General features: G+C 41.9%; 1 protein-coding gene across 1 annotated transcript; it reads left to right on the forward strand.

The window, feature by feature from the left end:
* Positions 1 to 3,798: 3,798 nt before the first annotated feature.
* On the forward strand, positions 3,799 to 20,017 carry hepacama (hepatic and glial cell adhesion molecule a; the record flags this gene model as incomplete). The annotated part of the gene is made up of 8 exons (XM_080429268.1): positions 3,799 to 3,903; positions 11,044 to 11,391; positions 13,402 to 13,683; positions 16,731 to 16,821; positions 17,147 to 17,214; positions 17,857 to 17,927; positions 19,580 to 19,657; positions 19,736 to 20,017. Exons 1-8 carry the CDS (start codon positions 3,801 to 3,803, stop codon positions 20,015 to 20,017), a joined length of 1,323 nt encoding a protein of 440 aa, XP_080285394.1. The 5' UTR covers positions 3,799 to 3,800.
* Positions 20,018 to 20,830: the final 813 nt, after the last annotated feature.

The following is a 20,830-nucleotide window of genomic DNA, read 5'->3' on the forward strand; positions in this document are numbered from 1 at the left end:
GAAGTTGAGTAGGCTACCTTTTCTCCACCACTGGGAATATGAGGCGTACAGTATGGCAGCTAGGCGGGTGTCAGACGACAGCAGCTGTTCCCACACGTCTGTTAGTTTCCTATCAAACCCCCCCATGCTAGTGTCGATGACGCCTCCCTTTGTATTCACACCCGACTGCACTCTCCATGCATTTCGTTCGTTGCAGAAACCTCTTATCTCCAGTGGTGTAAAGAAACCAAGTACAATTTTGAGGTATTTTTTTTACTTTACTGGAATTTTCAATACTTTTACTTCTATTTCACTGCATCTCAGAGGGAAATATTGTACTTTTACTCCACTACAATCATTTGAAAACCTTTAGTTACTAGTTACTTTTGGAAAACATTATATTATCAAACATACATTAATAACCACTTTAGCCCTGTTTTATACATAGGCCATTTGAAAATAGCTGATCTACAAGCTCACAGTGCGTGGCATCGCGATGCGTTGTGAGCTTGTAGATCTGCTATTTTCTAAATAAAGTTTAGTACTTTTTGTGCAATAAGTATATTTTTATGCCAATACTTTTGTGCTTTTACTCAAGTAACATTTTGAACACAGGCCTTTTACTTGTAAGGGCGCGCCCGAGTTGGCTGGCTGCTGTTTGCAGAATCTGCCAATGCATTGTCAATGCAAATGCGTTGATTCACGCAAGAGCAGATTTTTCCGCCTCTCGCGCAGACCTTGCGTTTATCTGCTCTCCGCGACTAAGCATAAAACTGCTGGAGGCAGGCGCTGATTTTCTCCCTCTGTCCAATCGGGTGAGTCGAAGGCGGACCGTCTCAAGACTCAGGAAGCAACATGGTGCTCAAGGCAGCAGGCACCATAGGCACAGGCGGTGCGGGTTACGGGGAGGCTCCTGAAAGTGAGTGACAGGCGCGACACTCCCGTTTTTTAGAATCCGCTGGCTGCAAAAAACTGTGGCCGCGCACAACCTGCGTTTATCAGCGGCCAGCCAACTCTTGGTGGGGGCGCGCCCTAACAGAGTATTTTTATGTTGTGGTATTGCTACTTTAACTTAAGTAAAATACCTGAGTACTTCTTCCACCACTGCTTATCTCCATTATTTTAACTTTTTTTCCCCTTTTTCGTAAATTAACTCCCTACTTGATCATACTACAGCGCCACACAAAAGTATAAAAAGTTGTAGTTTCGTTTGTGCTTGTCAATCTGCTACTTTTGCCATCTTTGAATATGAATAATGAAAAGTAACAGTTTTGGACATGTGAGGTTTCCACCCGACAGAGACGATTTTGTGTAGTATGGTCACATACGCCATTAGTTTCATGTCAAGGACCCATCAAATGAATATGTATTTCCTGACATGTATTATGCGCTACAGAAAGTAAGTAGCCATGGGAACCAAACAATGTTCCCGAGCCATGTGGCCCATGCACGTGATCAGACCATGGTTCCCAATTAAGGCTACTAACCTAACTTGCATGCTACCCAGGAAGGGGCAGACGGGTGGGCATGCACACACACACACACACACACTCGAGTCGTGAGGCATGCGTGGGTCAACAAAGCATCTGGAGACATGTTATGATAAAGAATTTACAGTCTATAACCAGCAGTATTTACATGATATTTATTTGCAGCTCTGTTAGTCAGATGTTAGCCCTGTTTGGCTGAAGGGCCCCACATGTTAGTGTTAAAATATATAGCCTACATTTTAATAAATTGTTGATTGACCTAGTAGTCGATTGATCCCTGGTAGTCAAGGACCCCTGGTCACTCTCCCCATACCCCTGATCCATATAATCCATCCATCCATAATAATGAACCTTGAGTATTATAAAACAGCATAGAGTGAACCAAGGGAACCAACCAGGTCAAAGTATTACAAAGTGCAATGTGCAAAGGTACTCAGCCAGCCGCCAATCAAATTGATTCCTCGCTGTATTGATTGTGATTCCCATGTATGCCAGTCGCCAGACATGCTGCTTTTATTTTTAGGCACAGCCTATTTCTCCTCAGCAGGTTTGATGCACCTTTTATGCCACCAAGAGGGCAAACTGAGAATGACAGGTGTGTGTGTGTGTGTGTGTGTGTGTGTGTGTGTGTGTGTGTGTGTGTGTGTGTGTGTGTGTGTGTGTGTGTGTGTGTGTGTGTGTGTGTGTGTGTGTGTGTGTGTGTGTGTGTGTGTGTGTGTGTGTGTGTGTGTGTGTGTGTGTGAGACTGTGTGTCCTCCACTTTCTGTAATTGTCCCTGCATGTACCTCAGAATAGTATACAAATGTCACCAAATGTTATTTGGTTGCATTTGTATACTATCTGCGATCAGTGGTGGAAAGTAACTAGGTACTTTTACTCAAGTACTGAACTTGAGTACAATTTTAAGGTATTTTTTACTTTACTGGAGCATTTCCAATTTACAATAATCTTACTTTTACTCCACTACATCTCAAAGACATGTATTATACTTTTATTATTTGAAGACTTTAGTTTTAGTTACTTTGTGGATTTTGATTATTATTACGAAACCACTTCAGACCTATATACTTTGGCAATTTGAAAATAGCCGACATACAAGCTCACAACACTTCAAAATTAAGACATGTTGTGAGCTTGTAGATCTGCTATTTTCAAAGGATTTCTTTTACAATTCATACATTTGAAAACTTGTGCAATGGGACCTTCTGCATAATGAGTACTTTTACTTTTGGTACTTCAAGCTTTGATCCCAATACTTTTGTACTTTTACTCAAGTACATTTTGAATACCGGACTTACAATAGGGTATTGATACTTTTACATAAATAAAACAAGTGAGTACTTCTTCCATCACTGTCTGCAATACATTAACACTGTGGATTTGTACTGTTTGTAGAGTCACCAGCAGGGCTGCCGGCCAAGTGAAAAATGGTCAGTTTTATTGTGAGGCTCCCAGTGGGGATTTGCACAGGAGGGGAGGAGGAGAACATAGGAGCGAATGGGAGAGGGAGGGAGGGAGCGAGGGTTGTTGTTTTTCAAGTTCTGACATCTTAGTTCTTCAAGTGGGGTCCTTTGAAAACCACTGTTCTGAAGAGTTGTTCTTTTCAGGCGGAATTCCAGAAAATCAACTCATCAAAAAAAAAAAGGAAATAAGTGGCCTACACACATTTTTGGAGGGGGCGGGGAGGAAAGCCAAAGTGCAGTAACATGTTTGTACACATTGACTTTTATGTATTTGTCTCAAAGGTCAAATCAGACATCACGATTTTGGGGGGATAATTACCTCATGAACAAAACATTACAATATATAGTGCAGTATCACTTATAACATAACTCATTTGTGGCCATGTTGAAACACAAAGAAGCCTTTTTTGTAGTCAGCTTGATTCCTTGCATAGTTATTGCACTTTGGCTTTGCAGGGCACTGTATAACACCATTCCAATAAAACAAACAATTATCTCTCATCTTTTGGGGGGGGGGGGGGTTTTCGGAAGGGGCAAAGTTTCAGAGAAAGAAGTCTGCTGTCTCACATGAACACACACACACACACACACACACACACACACACACACACACACACACACACACACACACACACACACACACACACACACACACACACACACACACACACACACACACACACACACAGAGTTGGCTGTTGTTGACTGTGAGTGACTAGGGTGCAATGAGGAGAGAGAGCGGGGCTCAGTGGGGCCGGGGGAAGGCCAGTGAGAGTGTTTTAGCAGCGCTCAGACACAGAGCTGTGTGGTGTGGTGGTGGGAGGCTGACTGGATGAACCATGTTCGCTGGGTGGAAGAGAGACTCAAGATGAAGGCAGAGAGGACCTCCTCCTCCACAGTCACCGTGACACGCATTCCTACGCTGCCCAAGGTCCTTGGCCTCGTCCTGACTCTACTCTTCTGCATCACAGGTGAGAGCAAACTCTGTGAAATGAATGGATTCAAGATTTTCTTTTAACAGTTCTGAACAGTTGGGCTTTCACAAAAAGAACAGGGAATAAGCTAAATCATTTTCTAAAATCTACTAATTGAAAGTTTATTTGAAAGTTTATGAATATATTGTCACAGTTATGTTTATGATACAGTGTGACTTTAAACAATTCTTCTGGTAAAATATCAAGGAGGTTTACAGTTTCAGAATAAAATCAACTTCTTACCACGGATGTACCGATCAGTGTGTTTGAGAACTTGTAAAAGAGTGGTTGTATGTTTGTCTTTGTCCTTACATTACATTCTCTTATTATTTATGTATTTATTCACCAGGGACGCACGTCAATCAACATTTCATTCTTCACATCGATGTAAATGTAACAAAGTTATAGTTTAAGAGCTTATTTTCCTCTGTGGTTTAAATTGGTGGTCTAATAGCTATCAATTTAAAACAATACAACGTTTGGTTTGCTTTAAGCCATCTGTAGCTCATGTTGGTCACAGGGTTGTTTTGTGTCCTTACATTATATTGTATTAGTCCAGGGGCGTCTTTAGGGGTCCCAGGGGATTCCACCCCCTCGTGTTCATATTTAACCACTTAAACCCAATATATGGTTGATCGGAGTCCCTCAGGGCTTTATGCTAGTGTGTTTTCAGTTTTCTGTTATTGTGGGGGAAAGCCCATAGCACTTGCCTTAGCACTTGCCGTAGCACTTGCCCTAGCCTTTGCCGACCTTGTAGGCTTATGCAAAGGTTAAAATGTAATTCAGATAGCATGTTATGTAGACCGATGCCAGGTTCATTTGTAGACCTGACATCCTATAGTTTGTATAGTTTCAATGTACAGATTATTTACTTACTTATTTACTATTACTTTTTGATTTTATACAGTTTAGACTGATGGTAGGTTCTTGATTTACTATGATCCTAGATTACTATTTCTATGCATTTGATGTATTACCTTGTGTTTACCTTGCTCGTTCCCAGCCTTACTGATCTGTAAAGAGAAAAGCCTGGTCACGACCTAAAGCAGTGAGTGTCTAAAGGGGTGGAACTTCCGTCGCACGTATTTCCCCCGGAAACGATCTTTTTTCGACCAATCACAGCACTCGTTTCATTCACGGAGAATGTAAACAGATTTGTAAAGAATCAACGTCATTTCCTTGGGCGGTACTTCCGCCAAATTCCGGTACTTCCATTTAGACACTCAACCGGCTAGGTCTTGCCCAGCGTGGTGTTTACCTTGCTAACTGCAAATCGCTCTGGATTAAGAGCGTCTGCTAAATGCTTAAATTGTCAATTTTTAAGCTTTTGCTGAAATTATCGATCGATAAGCTCACAGCGCGTCACGCTGCGACGCATTGTGAGCTTGACAATCTGCTATTTTCAGCGAAAGCTGCACCGAAAGTCTGCACCCATACTTACTAATTACCCGTTTAACCTGGTGTGCCTACTTTTGGTCATGTCATTATACAGTAGGTGAACAAACATTTTCAAACATTTCCTTTATGGTGAAAATAGTGGATTTACAAGCTCACAACATTTTCATTACTTTTCAAAAAGGGTTAAGTGGTAACTTGTTTTGGAAACAGAATAGGTAAATTGGCATTTTTTTCCACAATGTAAAAAAAATATATATATTTGGAAAACGTTTTTAAGTAAAGTAAACTATACATGAGTAGAACATGCTTAAATATTCGTCAATTAAGGTCTAATATTTATATAATTGCTACAAATTGCTGCAAAACCGGTATATCCAGTCATTTTGGGGCATAAACAAGAAGTTGAAGGATAAAATTAAGTTTGATAATGATGGTGCATGTTCACATCATGTTTCGGCTACTTCACATTATACTTCAGACCATTTTTCAAATGTTTTATTTTTTTATCACTTTAGACAAATTTGATAATTCTACATTGAGGTGCCCAGATGTCCCTAGTGCCCCACCTATCCTGTATCCACGTTTGTTTTGCCAATATTTCTTCTGAAATAATGCCTCTGTATCAATCGTAGGATTATTTGTCCTTGTATTACATTAGTCGTAGGGTTGTTTTTGTCCTTACTCTGCCCTGGGCAGACAGTAGGATTGTCTAGTCTTGTTCACAGTAAGCTGCTCTATTCACATTCCAGCTTGTAGCTTCTGAGCTCAAAGGAGCCCGGGCTGCATGGCCTCTGCTATTGTGGACATTTACTGTACTGGAAGAGCATTATTACTGTACTGTAAGGGGGAGCATGAGGGTAAAGTTTTATCATAATCAGGGCTGAAACAGGCCAAAATGGAGCTCATTATGGTTATTTCATAGGATTATGGAAGATATTTTTGCATAATGTTTCATAAGATAATACAGTATGAAGCTATCAACTGTTGTATGAGATATGTTGTTTGTGTGTCTGTGTATACTATATTTTCTCTGTCGGGTGGAAACCTCGTATGTCCAAAACTGTTACTTTTCAGGATTCAAAACCAAGCAGATCTATAATTAGCTGAAAACCTTCGAGCTGCTACTTTTGATTTTGTGTGACGCTGTAGTGTGATCAAGTAGCGCATTCATTTACAAAAAAAAGATTTAGAATATGGAGATGAGAGGTTTCTGCCCGACAGCAACAATATATATGTATACACATATACACGTACATACAGTACATACAATGAATGACCAACTCTATTTGTGTTGATGTGGAGGAATGTTTTATGCAGAGTGTTTTGCTCTTTTTAGATTGAAAGTTAGTGTTATTTGTGCAGTGTAATTTTGGCTGATAGATGTGAGGGTCAGTGTGTAATCCCATCATGAGCCGTACCAACCGTCCAGTTTACTCTGCAGCACCCTCCATGTCACAATCACTGCACCCCTGTGTGTCACTGCTGCTCTGCCAATGACAAAGAGTCACTCTCTCTCTCTCTCTCTCCCCCCCCCCTCCCTCTCTCTCTCTCAGTGGTGTAAAGTGAACTAAGTACATTTACTCAAGTGCTTTTGATTATCATTACAAAACATACTGTATCTACTAACCACTTCAGCCTACATTTCGTCCATTTGAAAATAGCAGATCTACAAGCTCACAATGCGTTGCGATGCAACGCATTGTGAGCTTGTAGATCTGCTATTTTCAAAAAGTTTTTTTTTTAACTTGTGAAAACTTGTGAAATGGGACATTCTGCAAACGAGTAGGGCTACTTTTACTTTTGGTACTTTAAGATAAATTTTGAAGCCAATACTTTTGTACTTTTACTCAAGTAGGTTTAGAATTCCAGACTTTTGCTTGTAACAGTATTTCTACATTGCAGTATTGATACTTTTACTTAAGTAAAGAAATTGAGTACTTTTTACACCAACTGCTCTCTCCCCTCTCCCCCCCCCCCCTCTCTCTCCTCTCTCTCTCTCTCTCTCTCTCTCCTCTCTCTCTCTCTCCCACCCTCCCTCCTGTATGTGTGCTCTCTCTCTCTTTCTCTCCCCCTTTCTCCTTTCATGGAGGAAACTAGTTCCAAACAATCCTGCCCTTTGTCTTATCGTCCTGGCAAGCCCCCTGTCAGGCGGACCAAATGGTTACCACGGCAATGAGGCGATGCCATGCCTGCTACTGCCACAATTTAGAGAACAGTGGATCGTGCTGAATCAATCAATCTCTCCTCTCTCCTCTCTCATCTCTCTCTCTCTCTCATCCTCTCTCTCATCTCTCTTCTCTCTCTCTCTCCTCTCTCTCTCTCTCTCTCTCTCTCTCTCTCTCTTCTCTCTCTCTCTCTCCTCATTAGTTCTTTATGCGGTGCTCGGTACAATCCTATTGTGAGGTGAATAACCTTATTCATATTAATTATAATGACCAGACTCAGGGAGGCGCTTTGACTGTGCATCCACTGTGCGTTTATTCACTCTGATTGATTGACATGTGTCTTGACAGCTGTGTCAAGCCATACCTTCTATGGCGCGCATGCGCCATACACTCTTAACATAATATATATCAAATAGGCTCATGCCACACCTTTAATAATACGTCAGTGAGAAACACTCACGTCATAAGTAGATTATAACCATTTACTGCAACAAAAGGAATACAGTTAAAACTTGGCGGTTAAGGGCTCCGCTCTTAAGATGTGTCCTAACTTTTGCTAAGCAGCATGCTAAGCAAAATACCCCCCCAGGGACCCACAGGTAGGAAGAGCGGGCCCATAGCAAGACATTTAATCAGATCAACTTGAGTCATGCAAACTTGAATGCAGTTGAACATTAAAGCCATAGAACATTGAAGTCAGTTTGGAGCCATGCAAACATTGAAATTCAGCCAATTTCAGTTTGCAAGACCTCTGAACGATAAGGTGGAGGCTGGGGTGGTGGAGGCAAGCTTTGCCAGCAGCAGGCAGGAGCTTGTGGCAGCAATCGAACAGCAGAGATCCAGTGTAGGAGGGAGCCGTATTTAAACAGACCGCCTTGTTGAGGGAAAGAGGTGTGACTGGTGTGTAGACAAGTGTGGCTGATTGAAAGCAATCAGCAGACTGACAGCTGATTACAGCCGAGTCGTAGGCTATAGACCGCCGAAGTCTGACGTCATTTACACATCCTTTGTTTGTCTACCTGGTTCGCAGTTTTCCACCCCCGTTCTGAATCCCATAGACGTATTTAATATCGCGTCAAATAAGAACTGTGTTCCAAAAATAAACAAATGACCACGGCGGGTTGACTCTTATGGATATGAAGCATCAACTGACGGTGAGAAAACGCTAATGTTACTTCCGCCAAATTAGTTACATTTTCGCCAGAAACAGACTGTATCAAATATAAGTGACTGACTATCATAAACTATACAGAACCTCCTCCCTGACAATAACGCCGACACGCGGTGTTTATTTTTGGACCACAATTCTTATATGAGACGATTCTAAGATGACCCAATGTTATTCTCCATAGAGAAATTACTTCCGCAAACCTGGGGATGAACGAGTGACGTCAGGACTTCGGTGCTCTATAGAGCGTGCCAATGCGTCGTCACCACGGGGGGCGCGGCATAGTAGCGCAGACATGTTTGTTTTGGGCAATGTTAAGTCAACCTGGTTTATACCCCTCAAAGATGTCTGCTGCTACCAAAAGACACTTGTTGAAGCCCCATTCAGGATTTTTGGCACGCTCTATATGACTCCTGTGCCCTGCATGAACTAACGCAATGCTTCATATCACATTATAATGTATGTTTCACATTCATTCATAATCTAAATCCATATAGTAACCAGTAACTAAAGCTGTCAAATAATTTGACTGTAGAAAATACAAAATATCTATATATGCTATCACTATCACATGCGTCACAACGTGACCGGAACTCCGGTCAACCAAATGGGCCGTGGTTAAGGGCCGGTGTCTCACACTGAAATTAGCCGATTTACAAACTCACAACGCCTCATGCTGCGATGTGTTGCGAGCTTGTTGATCTGCACTTGTGTGATACGCAAACCAAGCATAAATCAGGCTTTATATTAGTGGTGGAAAGTAACTAAGTACATTTACTCAAGTATTATCCTTAAGTACAATTTTGAGGTATTTTTACTTTGGTGGAATACTTCCAATTTGCAATACTTTTACTTTTACTCCACTACAAGGCAAATATTGTTCTTTTACTATCCACTATAATTATTTGAAAACTTTAGTTAGTTCCTTTTTATTTTCAAAATAATTGTATACATATTATACATTTCTGAAATGGGACATTCTCCATAATGAGTATACTTTTACTTTTGGTACATTTTGATGCCAATACTTTTGTAAGTAGATAGATTTTGAATACCGAACTTGTACTTGTACCAGACTATCTTTACAATAAGGTATTGATACTTTTACTTAAGTAAAAAATGTGAGTACTTCTTCCATCACTGCTTTATATGGACCTACCTAACGTGTGTTGTGAAGGGAACAGATTTATTGCATGTGGTTGTCAAGGCAGAGCTGAAGTAGAAAGGATACAATGTTTCCCCCATAACTCTGTAAGGAGATATATGAGCTTCATTAGACAAACATAAATTAATACAAGCGTCTAACCTTTACATTATGAATGCCCCAACCCCTAGTATGACGTGAGACCGAGCAAAATGGCTGCCATGTGGTTAACCACCTAGACCCATATAGTGTAGGCCAGTGGTTCCCAAACCTTTTAGCTCAAGACCCAAAAGAAAAATTATGTTTGCCCAAGACCCAAACTAGTGAAAATAGCAGATCTACAAGCTTCTAGATATGCTATTTTCATTACTTCTATTTATGAAATACTTTTGAAAAATGTTTTTAATTGATGAAAAGTTGTAAGTGATGTTTTGTTTAAACTTTTGAATATATAAATGAAAAAAGGGATATTTACTCACAACCCATAGAAATGTGTCTGTAACCCAAACATGGTCCCCGACCCACTGTTTGGGAGACAGTGGTGTAGGCTACACTACATCATACGACAATTAGGCTACATTGTATCCATTTGTTCAGAGCGAAGTAAACTACAGGGAAAATAATACTCACATAAGTATAGCAAAGAGAACTATTAGTGCAAGAAACTAAGTGCACAAAACTATAGGATACCAGGTAAACATAACACCTAGCATCTGTCAATACCTGCTGTCTAAGCATTCTTAACATTTCTGGTCAAACAAAACACATCTAAATGACAGAAAAAGTGAACAAGTAACCAACATGGTAGATCTGCATGGTAGCCTATTCTAACATCTATCAAAATATCCAACAAGGATAGATAAAGATAGATACTTTATTGTCCTTGCGGAAATTCATTTTGTACCAAGCAGCCATCAGGATACAAAAAAAATCACAAAACATAACATAAATACACAGTACAAGTAGTGATAAAAGGAATGGAGTGGTGGTGGTGGGGGGGTAGAGTCTGAAGAGGTGAGTTTTCAGTAGGGGCGTGAGTCTGCAGTTCAATTAAACACAGATGAAAGTGTGATGAAAGTGTGAAAAAGGGCCTGGGGTTCTCAGCTGTAGCAGAAGTCAGAGTCGTGCAATCATAAAAGGTGAAAGATCCGTGACACTAACAACCAAATGGATTAGGCGTCCCCAGACCCCCATGTTAAGAAGCAGTACTGTACACTGCAACTATAACACAGTCTGTCGTGTCTCGATGCTGCCTTCCACAGGCGCCGTGTCGGGGGTGAACGTGACGAGCCCCACCCAGGCGGTGAAGGGCACGGTGGGCAGGGAGGCCCTCCTGTCCGTCACCTACTCCAGCCGCAGTGCCGACCAGCCCGTCATCAAATGGCAGCTGAAGAGAGACAGAGAGAAGCCCATCACCGTGGTCCAGTCCATCGGGACCAGCATCATCGGCAACCTGAGGCCCGAGTACCGCAACCGCATCCTGGTGTTCGAGAACGGCTCCCTGCTGCTCCACAACCTGCAGCTGTCCGACGAGGGCTCGTACGAGGTGGAGATCTCCATCACCGACGACTCCTTCACCGGAGAGCACTACGTCGAGCTCTCCGTCGATGGTATGGCTACGAGGGGTCTGTTAGAGCTAGAGCAGACAGACAGACAGACAGACAGACAGACAGACAGACAGACAGACAGACAGACAGACAGACAGACAGACAGACAGACAGACAGACAGACAGACAGACAGACAGACAGACAGACAGATTCATTCAGTTGTCATATGGCAGCACTATGATTGTCATCGCGCTGGTCGTTGTTGAAAAATAACCCCCGACAGGATGATTAAACAACGAGGCGATAGCCGAGGTGTTTAATCATCCTGAAGGGGGTTATTTTTACACAACGACCAGCGCGCTGACAATTATCCCGCTTATTACATGGCTACTTAATAAATAAATTAATACATTGACTCAAAAGTAACAACAAAAGAAGTATTTCCTTGCTTACGGCAATGAAAAGTATTCCTTAAGTGTTGCGCTGGGCGGACACGGTCGCCTCGGAAGTGTGGTGGATCAAATAGAATACATTTTTGGTTACTGCATTGTCTATTTCTCGCTTCAAATGTTTTCAAAAACATTCTTGAGAGCAACGTTTAGTTGTAAATGACATGGTGTGTTTGTTTACATGGCTGTCATGTTGGATACAGCATAAAATCAAGCAGCGCAGGTTGACATGAGCAGGTGCTCTGAGCCTTTTATTAGCCAACGGTCTGTTATTGAACTCATCTGTCATTATCAGAATCAAGCTACGATAATAACAATATAAAAGGATGTATGAAGACAACTTAACATGTGATCTGGCCCTCTGTGCCTGTGGTCAGGTTTGCATAAGCAATCTAGACAGAAATAGAGGTCTCATGTGCATTCTTTCACCAATATAATTGAAAGTCTAAAGACCGGCCTGGCCATCTACACTTGCACTGACCGGGTTAGGAGGATAGGGAATGAAACATCTGACACACTGTTCAGGGCTCAGATGAGCAACCTGAATAATCATGCTGCTGAACATTGGTGTGGAAATATTCTGTTGCTTCACATTAGAGTTTTGTTGTTGGAACATGTGAGTGAAAATGAAATGTACAAGGCTGGGGGTCTTTAAAGGAATGTTTCACCCACCCAAAAAGTTTTTTATCAATTACCCCGTGAAGCCTTGAATTCATGGAGAAGTTTTGTTTTGTGCATATTCCTTCACGGTGAATGAAGAATCCAAAAAGGAATGAGAATACTTGATGAATTGAAGAAGCAGTTTCATGCACTAACGAGGAACACACCTCGACGTGTGAGTTGGGTTCAACACTCACTGCTCAGTTCACACCTAAAGGTCTCGCCCAGGCGTGTGTGTCGTTCGTGCGCGAGACTGTTTACACCGGAACTGTTCAAAATAGTAACGTTTATGCATGCGAGAACACAGCGTTTTGGTAGTAATGAGGTAACAGACTGGATACAAGACCCTTTGATTATATTCTGTGTTGAGGTTTATAAACAGATTTTTTGATATACAGTAGTTTTGCTGGGGACCCTATTTTCTCCAATTCATCTAGTTTTCTGTTCATTTTAGGATTCTTGTTTTATTAATTATTGATCATTCTAGACACTTTTTGTATTCATAATTTGTAACTGCAATTTGTAACTGCAGTAAATAAAGCTGTCAAATCTAGTGGAGTAGAATTATCAAGTATCAAGTAATTGAAACACTCAAGTAAAGAAAAAGTACCTCAAAGTTGTACAGTACCTCATACAGTATGTCCAAAACTACGTACTTTGGTATGTAGTTTTGATACTACTTACCAAAACTATTTACTTTTCAGGATTCAAAAATAGCAACAGTATCAGATTGACAAGCTCAAAGTGCTACGCTCGGAACGCTCCACATGTCGAGCTTGTGGATCTGCTACTTTTGATGCTTTTGTGTGACGCTGTAATACGATCAAGTAGGGCGTTAATTTACGAAAAAACACAAAAAGTTAGAATATATATGTATACGACATTATACGACAACAGCGATAATATGTCCTACTTAGCTACTACCCGCCACTGACAGACTGATTCATCCCTTGTCGTCCACAGTTCCCGTGTCCAAGCCGTACGTACAGATGGTGGCGTCCTCCGTCCTGGAGTACAGCGAGTACTTCTACATACACTGTTTCCATAGCAACGGCACCAAGCCCGTGTACGCCTGGCTGAAGGGGGGCAAGGTGCTGGCCAACGACTCCCGCCTGCTGCTGTCACATGACCAGAAGGTCCTGACCATCGCGCGCGTCCTGATGTCGGACGACGACGTGTACGCCTGCACCGTGGACAACCCCATCAGCAGCATGAAGAGCGCGCCCGTCCATCTCACCGTCTACAGTTAGGTGGCGCTGTAATGTTACTGCTACAGTGGTTGTCAAAGTGTTTTTTTGTATTTTCAAAACATTTAGTCACAAAATCTTTTCAGATGGGGGTCCGTGGCCAAATACATATTAATTTGGGGGTCCTTCACTTTGGTTTGAGAACCACTGCAGTACAGTATCACTCAAGTTAGTGTCTGCAGATGGCATTGTCAATATCAGATATACCTATATACTGTATATATCTATATCTTATCTATATAGCTATATATACAGTATATATATATATGTGGAGAGAGAGAGAGAGAGAGAGAGCGAGAGAGAGAGAGATTGAAGTGTGCCTGCTTCTCCAACAATGTCGTTTACAACCATAGTTCTTCGGTGGGAACCCCCAGGGCCAGATGTCCTTGAAGGGGTTCCCAGGCGTCCCCCAGCGAAATGATAAAGTTTAATTTCAATATTATTTTGCGGGCTAGTACAAGAATGACTATTCAGATCCTAGTTTTCACTCTCAACTGTGTTGTCTGGCCGCCTGCAGTAGCCAGTTGAAGAATTCTGTACTAATCCTTGGCAAAAGGGGTCTGTGGCCTAATACATATCATGTTGGGGGTCCTTGATCCAAACATGTTTGAGAATGGCTGGCTTTGATATTGTTCATTGTTCTGTGTCTTTTTTGTGGGGACTGCGGATGAATAGCATCACTGCTAAATCTGGTGTATTTACGCTACATTATTATGTACTGTTCGTTAATATGCTCCAAACAAATAAAGTCAAGTAAGTAAAGGTTTACAGCAAATGAAAATCCAAAATAACCCAGAGGGAAATTTACAAAAAGTCTTACAGGAAGGGGCTTCCAGGTGGTGCAGGGATAACGTACCACAGTACCTGCCCACCAGTGGCACCATGGAGACTGGCGTAAGATTCCTCCATGGCCGGGCGCTCTACCAACAAAGCACAATTGTGTGTGCGGGTGGGAAGCCAGCAGGGGAGGACGTTCTCTGTATCCAACTCCTACAGCTTAGGTTAGTTCAGTTGAGGTGCCTGTTCAGCAGTGGTGTAAAGTAACTAAGTACATGTACACAAGTTCTGTACTTAAGTAAAAAATGTTTTTACTTTACTGGAGTATTTCCAATTTTCTGTACTTTTACTTCTACTCCACTACATCTCAGAGACAAATAATATACTTTTACTCCACTGCAATTATTTGAAAACTTTAGTTTACTACTTTGTAGATTCTGATTATTATAACAAAACATGCATTAACCACCTCAGCCCTATAAACATTTCGGCCTTTTGAAAATAGCCGATCTACAAGCTCACAACGAGTTGCATCAAGATTGTTATACATTTGAAATGGGACATTCTGCATAATGAGTACTTTCTACTTTTGGTACTTTAAGTACATTTTGATACTAATACTTTGTACTTTTACTCAAGTACATTTTTTATTCTGGACTTTTACTTGTAACAAGGTATTTCTATATTGCAGTATTGATACTTTTACTTAAGTAAAAAAAAAAAACACTGCTGTTCAGTAGGCAGCGGAACTGGGAATAGCGTGTGGATGAGATACTCCGTACTGTGTCTGCTGAAAACAAGCTGCTGGTGCCTCCATGTGTACCAGAGGAGACATGTGGTTGTCTATTCTACACCCTCCAAAGCACAACAAGAAGGGCTTGGCAGTGACAAGGACCGTATACTTTGGGAGAATTGGCAATGATAAAATGTAGAGAAAATGTTCAAATAAAAAAGAATGTCATGTTATGAAGTATAAACAATCTTTCGCACAATCTCAAGGTGTTACTAATTGAACCACTGACCTGCTGGACTTCCAGTCCCTAATTTAACTTCTCATTACAGGTATTTGTTAGACAGTTGGTATGTGTCTACCTGAGAAAAGGTGTCCTACCCCAGGCAATAAAAGCAGGCAGATAAGTGGCAGGTCATGGTCTATGACCTTGGTTTTATTTTCGGCCACTTCACACCACCAATATTAGAATTAAATTGTTTATTGAAATGGATGAGGTAGGGGAGAAGTTGGGGGGTCTTTCACGCTGAAGTCTTTTGGACCAGCGGTCATGGAGTCATCTCTGGGATGGTGGATGGACCCCCCCAACATTTAAGAAATTAATGAATGAACTTGGCCACTGAATGAGAAATCTGAATCAGAATAGTGGCAAAACAGTAATATAATATCTATAATGTATGCGTGCGTGCGTGCGTGCGTGCGTGCGTGCGTGCGTGCGTGCGAGCATGCGTGTGTAGTCCCAGGGGTCAGTCCTTTTTTATAGACTCATAAACTGTTCTGTGTTTGTTTTTCTTGACCACAAATGTTAATAATGTTATTTATATGTTTTTTAGACAGATGCTAGACCTGATGTGATGTTTACCTGGTATGCTAGTTTCTTTGCAGAAACAACGTAACTATTTACCGTGTTGTATGTTGACTAGGGTTCATGCTTAGGCCTACTCGGAATTCACACTAAATGCATTATAGATTGTACATGGTAAACTGCACCTCTTGTTGGGTGGTACTTTCGGGAAGAAGTGACATCGTCCCCCTTTTGAGGTTGACATTTTTAAAGATCCAAGATGGCCAGCATATTGACATCTGAGGAAAGCATCTGTTTGTTTTTATATTTAACCGCAAAAAATTGTAAATCTCCAGTGAAATCTGGACATAGTGAACCTAACTAAATGCAGGAAAGTTAAAGTTTACGCTGGCTCTGTTGCAACTTTTCTGGGCCTGGTAAAAGAAAGGCCTCCACAAAACAACAACACATGTTTTTCCTCGCAGAATATAAACTTTTCCTGTAAAATGTGTTTCTCCATGGGTCATTTTGAATTATTAGCAGCGAAAAGCATTGCAAGGTTTCAGTATCTTAGAGACAGCTGTTCTTCATGAATCATGCAGCACAGTAGAAGTAAGACATGTGACTCATGTTTGGGTCTGTTCCCACAGCGACAGAGTGTTAGCAAGAATACAGTATAGCCCCCCCCCACACACACACACATACACACATACACACACACACACACACTCACCCCTGTCTCTCTCTGCTTTAGGACGTAGCTCGCTGTACATCATCCTGTCCACCGGGGGCATATTCCTACTCATCACCTTAGTGACTGTGTGCGCCTGCTGGAAACCATCCAAGTAAGAGCTCTATTCCATCTCTCTCTCTCTCTCTCTCTCTCTCTCTCTCTCTCCCCCTCTCACTCTCTCTCCCCCTCTCTCACTCCTCCCTTTCTACTGTTGCTACAGCTTGGCACATGGACTTGAGGACGTGATTAGAATCTTAATAAGCCCTGTCTCACTCTTTCACCATGGCTACATATGCACATAATTAGGTTTGTTGTACACACAATTACCCAAACTGTAGTTGTCCCTTTTAGCTACAGATAGGGAGTAAACCATACAATAAAGTAATATGTTTGTGATGTTTTTTTTTTTTTCATAAGAATGTTTATATTTTTTACAGAAAGAAGAACCGGCCGGTTCCCCCTAGGGCCCCCGTCTACGTGGAGCAGAGTGACCATGGCCATGATAGTGAGGCTTCATTTATACTTTGTGTCACTCTGTGACATAATGAATTAGGCCAGGGGTCTTCTATAGGGGGTCCGGGACCCCTAGGGGGTCCTCAGAGATACTGCAGGGGGGACGCCAAATCTTTGTGTGATAGGGACTTTATTTTTTTACATTTTTACATTAACCACTTGAACGCTCGCATCCCTATTTTGGGGGGAACATTAGCCGAAAATAGCCGAAAATAGTTCACAACGTGTCTGCGATGCGTTTTGAACTTGTAGATCGGCTATTTTGGGGGCTTTGAGGGCTTAAGTCGTTGAATGTTGTTAAATGTCTGAAATCACAGATTTATCATGAATCCAATATGCAGTGGGGGGTCCCCGCTTCATCTCTCTCTCAGCTAAAGGGTCCTTGGCCTGAAAAACCTTGAAGACCCTTGAATTAGGCTCAAGGGATAGCAGCACTTCTAGTCTAATTGGTATTTCTTAACCCTTTTTGGCTTGAGCATTAATTTTACCATTGCCACATCTTGAGAAATTATTTACACCGAAGTTGATAATTTGATGCCATGATTTTGGCTTAGGGTCAATTTAGGGTTAATTCCCCAGAATATACAGAATATAGCCAATACAAATACTAAACCAAATCTATTCATGTTCACAGTCGATGTTGTTCCTAAACCAACAACTCTGGGCCGAAGGAGTCCCATGCCTCTCTATGTTCTCAATGAAGATGTAAGTGACTTTTTATTTTTTGCAAAAGTGATATTTTCTATCTAGGCCTGCTGTATAAAGTGCTACTACCACTCTTTCACACACATGCAGGCTTTGTCTAGACTCTAGAGGTACTCTAGAGGTAAAAAAGAAAAAAAAGAAACAGTGTTACAATTAGGGAATGTTTGTGGCAAGATGTACATCTGCTATTTTTGACATTTTTGGAACACAATCTCCTCTTCTGGGGGTCCGTGGCAAAATCCTTTCAGATGGGGGTCCGTGGTCAAATGCATATCAGTTTGGGGCTCCTTGACATGAAAAAGAACCTATGGTGTAGAGGGGGGGGGGGGGGAGATGACCATTTATACAGTTATGCCAACCCCTTGCTACTTACTACATTTTAACCCAATCATGGCCAACATACGGCCCGGGGGCCGGACCCAGCCCTTTGACTATCTTAATCCGGCACGGATTAAGATGGTCAAAGAAAACGGAAAAAAATATTTAACTCGACTCCAATTAATAGTAAATAATATTTACCATTTGAGTACTATACCTACCTGCATTCCTCCATCCGTATGTACTCAAATGTTTTATGTTTATAATTTAACAGTGAAACAGTCAACCTTGAGTCCATATTTATAACATAATGCAATGTGTTTGATCAGTGACCTATGGAGTGGTGCATATCAGACAAGATAAGATACAGTCTAAATTTATAGGCTCATTTAACTTGATACTTGATAAGTTGATACGGCATTGACGTGGATTGTTTTATGCAAGTAATCTTTTTGTTGTAAGGCCAGAGTACACCAGAGTGATACAGTACAGCTGTAAAAAAAAAAAAAGAAACTGAAAATTATTGTTGTGAAGACAAGTACCTTATTGCGAACGCGGAAGGAAGCCGCGCCTCCGACCAAGTGGAGCTTACTATGTAACCGTGCTTGGGTTGTGGGTGTGTGTCTCCGTGTGTGTCTCTGTGTGCGTGCACTGCCTCAGCCCTGTGTGCAGCCAAGTAAATGTCCAATATAGACGTACCATACATCAAATGAAAGGCCTTTGAAAACTGAACACACCTGTCAAGGTTGCGTTTAAGCCCACCCCTTCCCCCGGAAGCCACGCCCCGGAGAAGGTTCCTAAAAACTCCCCATTGAAACCCCATGTTAAATGAAAAGTGCCCGAATCGCTCCGAAACTTTTTCTACCCCCCCTAAGTGGGGGTCTACGAACAAATACTTCGGGCTCGGATTTTGGCTCCGCCCCCCGGAAGTGGGTGAAACAGCCACTTCAAACACTTTGTTGAATTGTTCAAAAACATTCAAAGTTTTTTTTTTGTGAATTTGTATTTTTGTAAGATGCTCCTTTTAACGCAGATTTTTTTTGATTTTTTATATTTTTTTTTATTGGTTACTTTTTTTTAGATGATTTCTTTTCATTATCATTTAATTTTGTTGGCGTTCGCTTCCCGCGTTCGCGCGTCTTACTTGTTGTAGTAAGGTACTGTCTACCAAATTCATGCAGTTTTAACATCATTCAGCACCATGTGTTTCACGTTTCAATTCAATTGTGCAATGTGCGGCCCATCACTCACTTTATCGAAGTCAGTATGTGGCCCCCTGGAAATAAATCTAGCCCACCCCTGTTTTAACCTGTCGATCAATCTCCATGTTGCAGGAAGCTCTGGAGCGGTTTGAGGACCGGCCCAGTAGTCCAGCGAGCCAGTCAGAAATGAGCAGCCACGCCCCCTACACCGTCTCCACTCTCCATCCCCCCCACCACCACCCCCCCTCCTCCTCCTCCTCCTCCGGCGGCGGCGGCGGCACGCTGGAGAGGCCGGTGTGGACCACCCCGCGCCGCTACAACCGCAGTCCCCTGCCCTCCCCCCTGGCACACCCCCTCCCACTGCGGCCCCCGGCGCCTCCCCTGCGCCCGGTGGTCCGCTCCCCGGTCCAGTTGTCCCCCGGCGGGGGGTCGTCCTCCCCGCACGGCTTCACCCCCATAAGGAAGTACAGGCCCCCCGTAGGCATCCCCGCCGGCCACCACCACCTGCCCGTGGAGTCAGCGGAAGGCCCGGAACTGATTGACACGCGTCATTCACCAGTCCCACAGTGATCATCAGACCTCATGTTTCTCATCGTCCTTTTGGTAGAGGGGTTCCCAAACTGGAGGTTCCCCAAATTATTTTTGGGGGGTCCCCAGATGATTAGCCTAATGTGCAACATTGTTTTCTCACTCAACGGTAAACAACCCAACATCAGTGGTGGAAAAAGTACTCAAATTCTTTACTTAAGTAAAAGTACCAATACTGCAATATAAAAATACTCTGTTACAAGTAAAAGTCCAGAATAAAAAATGTACTCGAGTAAAAGTACAAAAGTATTGGCATCAAAATGTACTTAAAGTATCAAAAGTAAAAGTACTAAATATTTGAAAATAGCCGATCTACAAGCTCACAACGCGTCGCGCTGCGACGCGTTGTGAGCTTGTAGATCTGCTATTTTCAAATAGCCTAGGTATAAAACAGGGCTAAAGTGGTTAATGTATGTTTTATAATATCATAATTTATATCTGCAAAGTAACTAGTAACTGAAGTTTTCAAATAATTGTAGTGGAGTAAAAGTACAATATTTGCCTCCGAGATGTAGTGGAGTAGAAGTAAAAGTATTGGAAATTGGAAATACTCAAGTAAAGTACAAATACCTCAAAATTGTACTTAAGTACAGTACTTAAGTAAATATACTTAGTTACTTTCCACCACTGCCCAACATATAGTATAAGTGTATACAGGGTATCTGCACATTACTAAAGTTACAATGTAATGACTTTAAGACCTTTTTGATAATTGTCACATATTACATAAGAAAGAGGCAAACATTGTGAAAATAGCCGATAATGCGAGGCGTTGTGAGCTTGTACAGTAGTGTG

This window comes from Gymnoscopelus braueri (genome assembly GCF_963280865.1).
Source record: "Gymnoscopelus braueri genome assembly, chromosome: 5".
NCBI lineage: Eukaryota > Metazoa > Chordata > Actinopteri > Myctophiformes > Myctophidae > Gymnoscopelus > Gymnoscopelus braueri.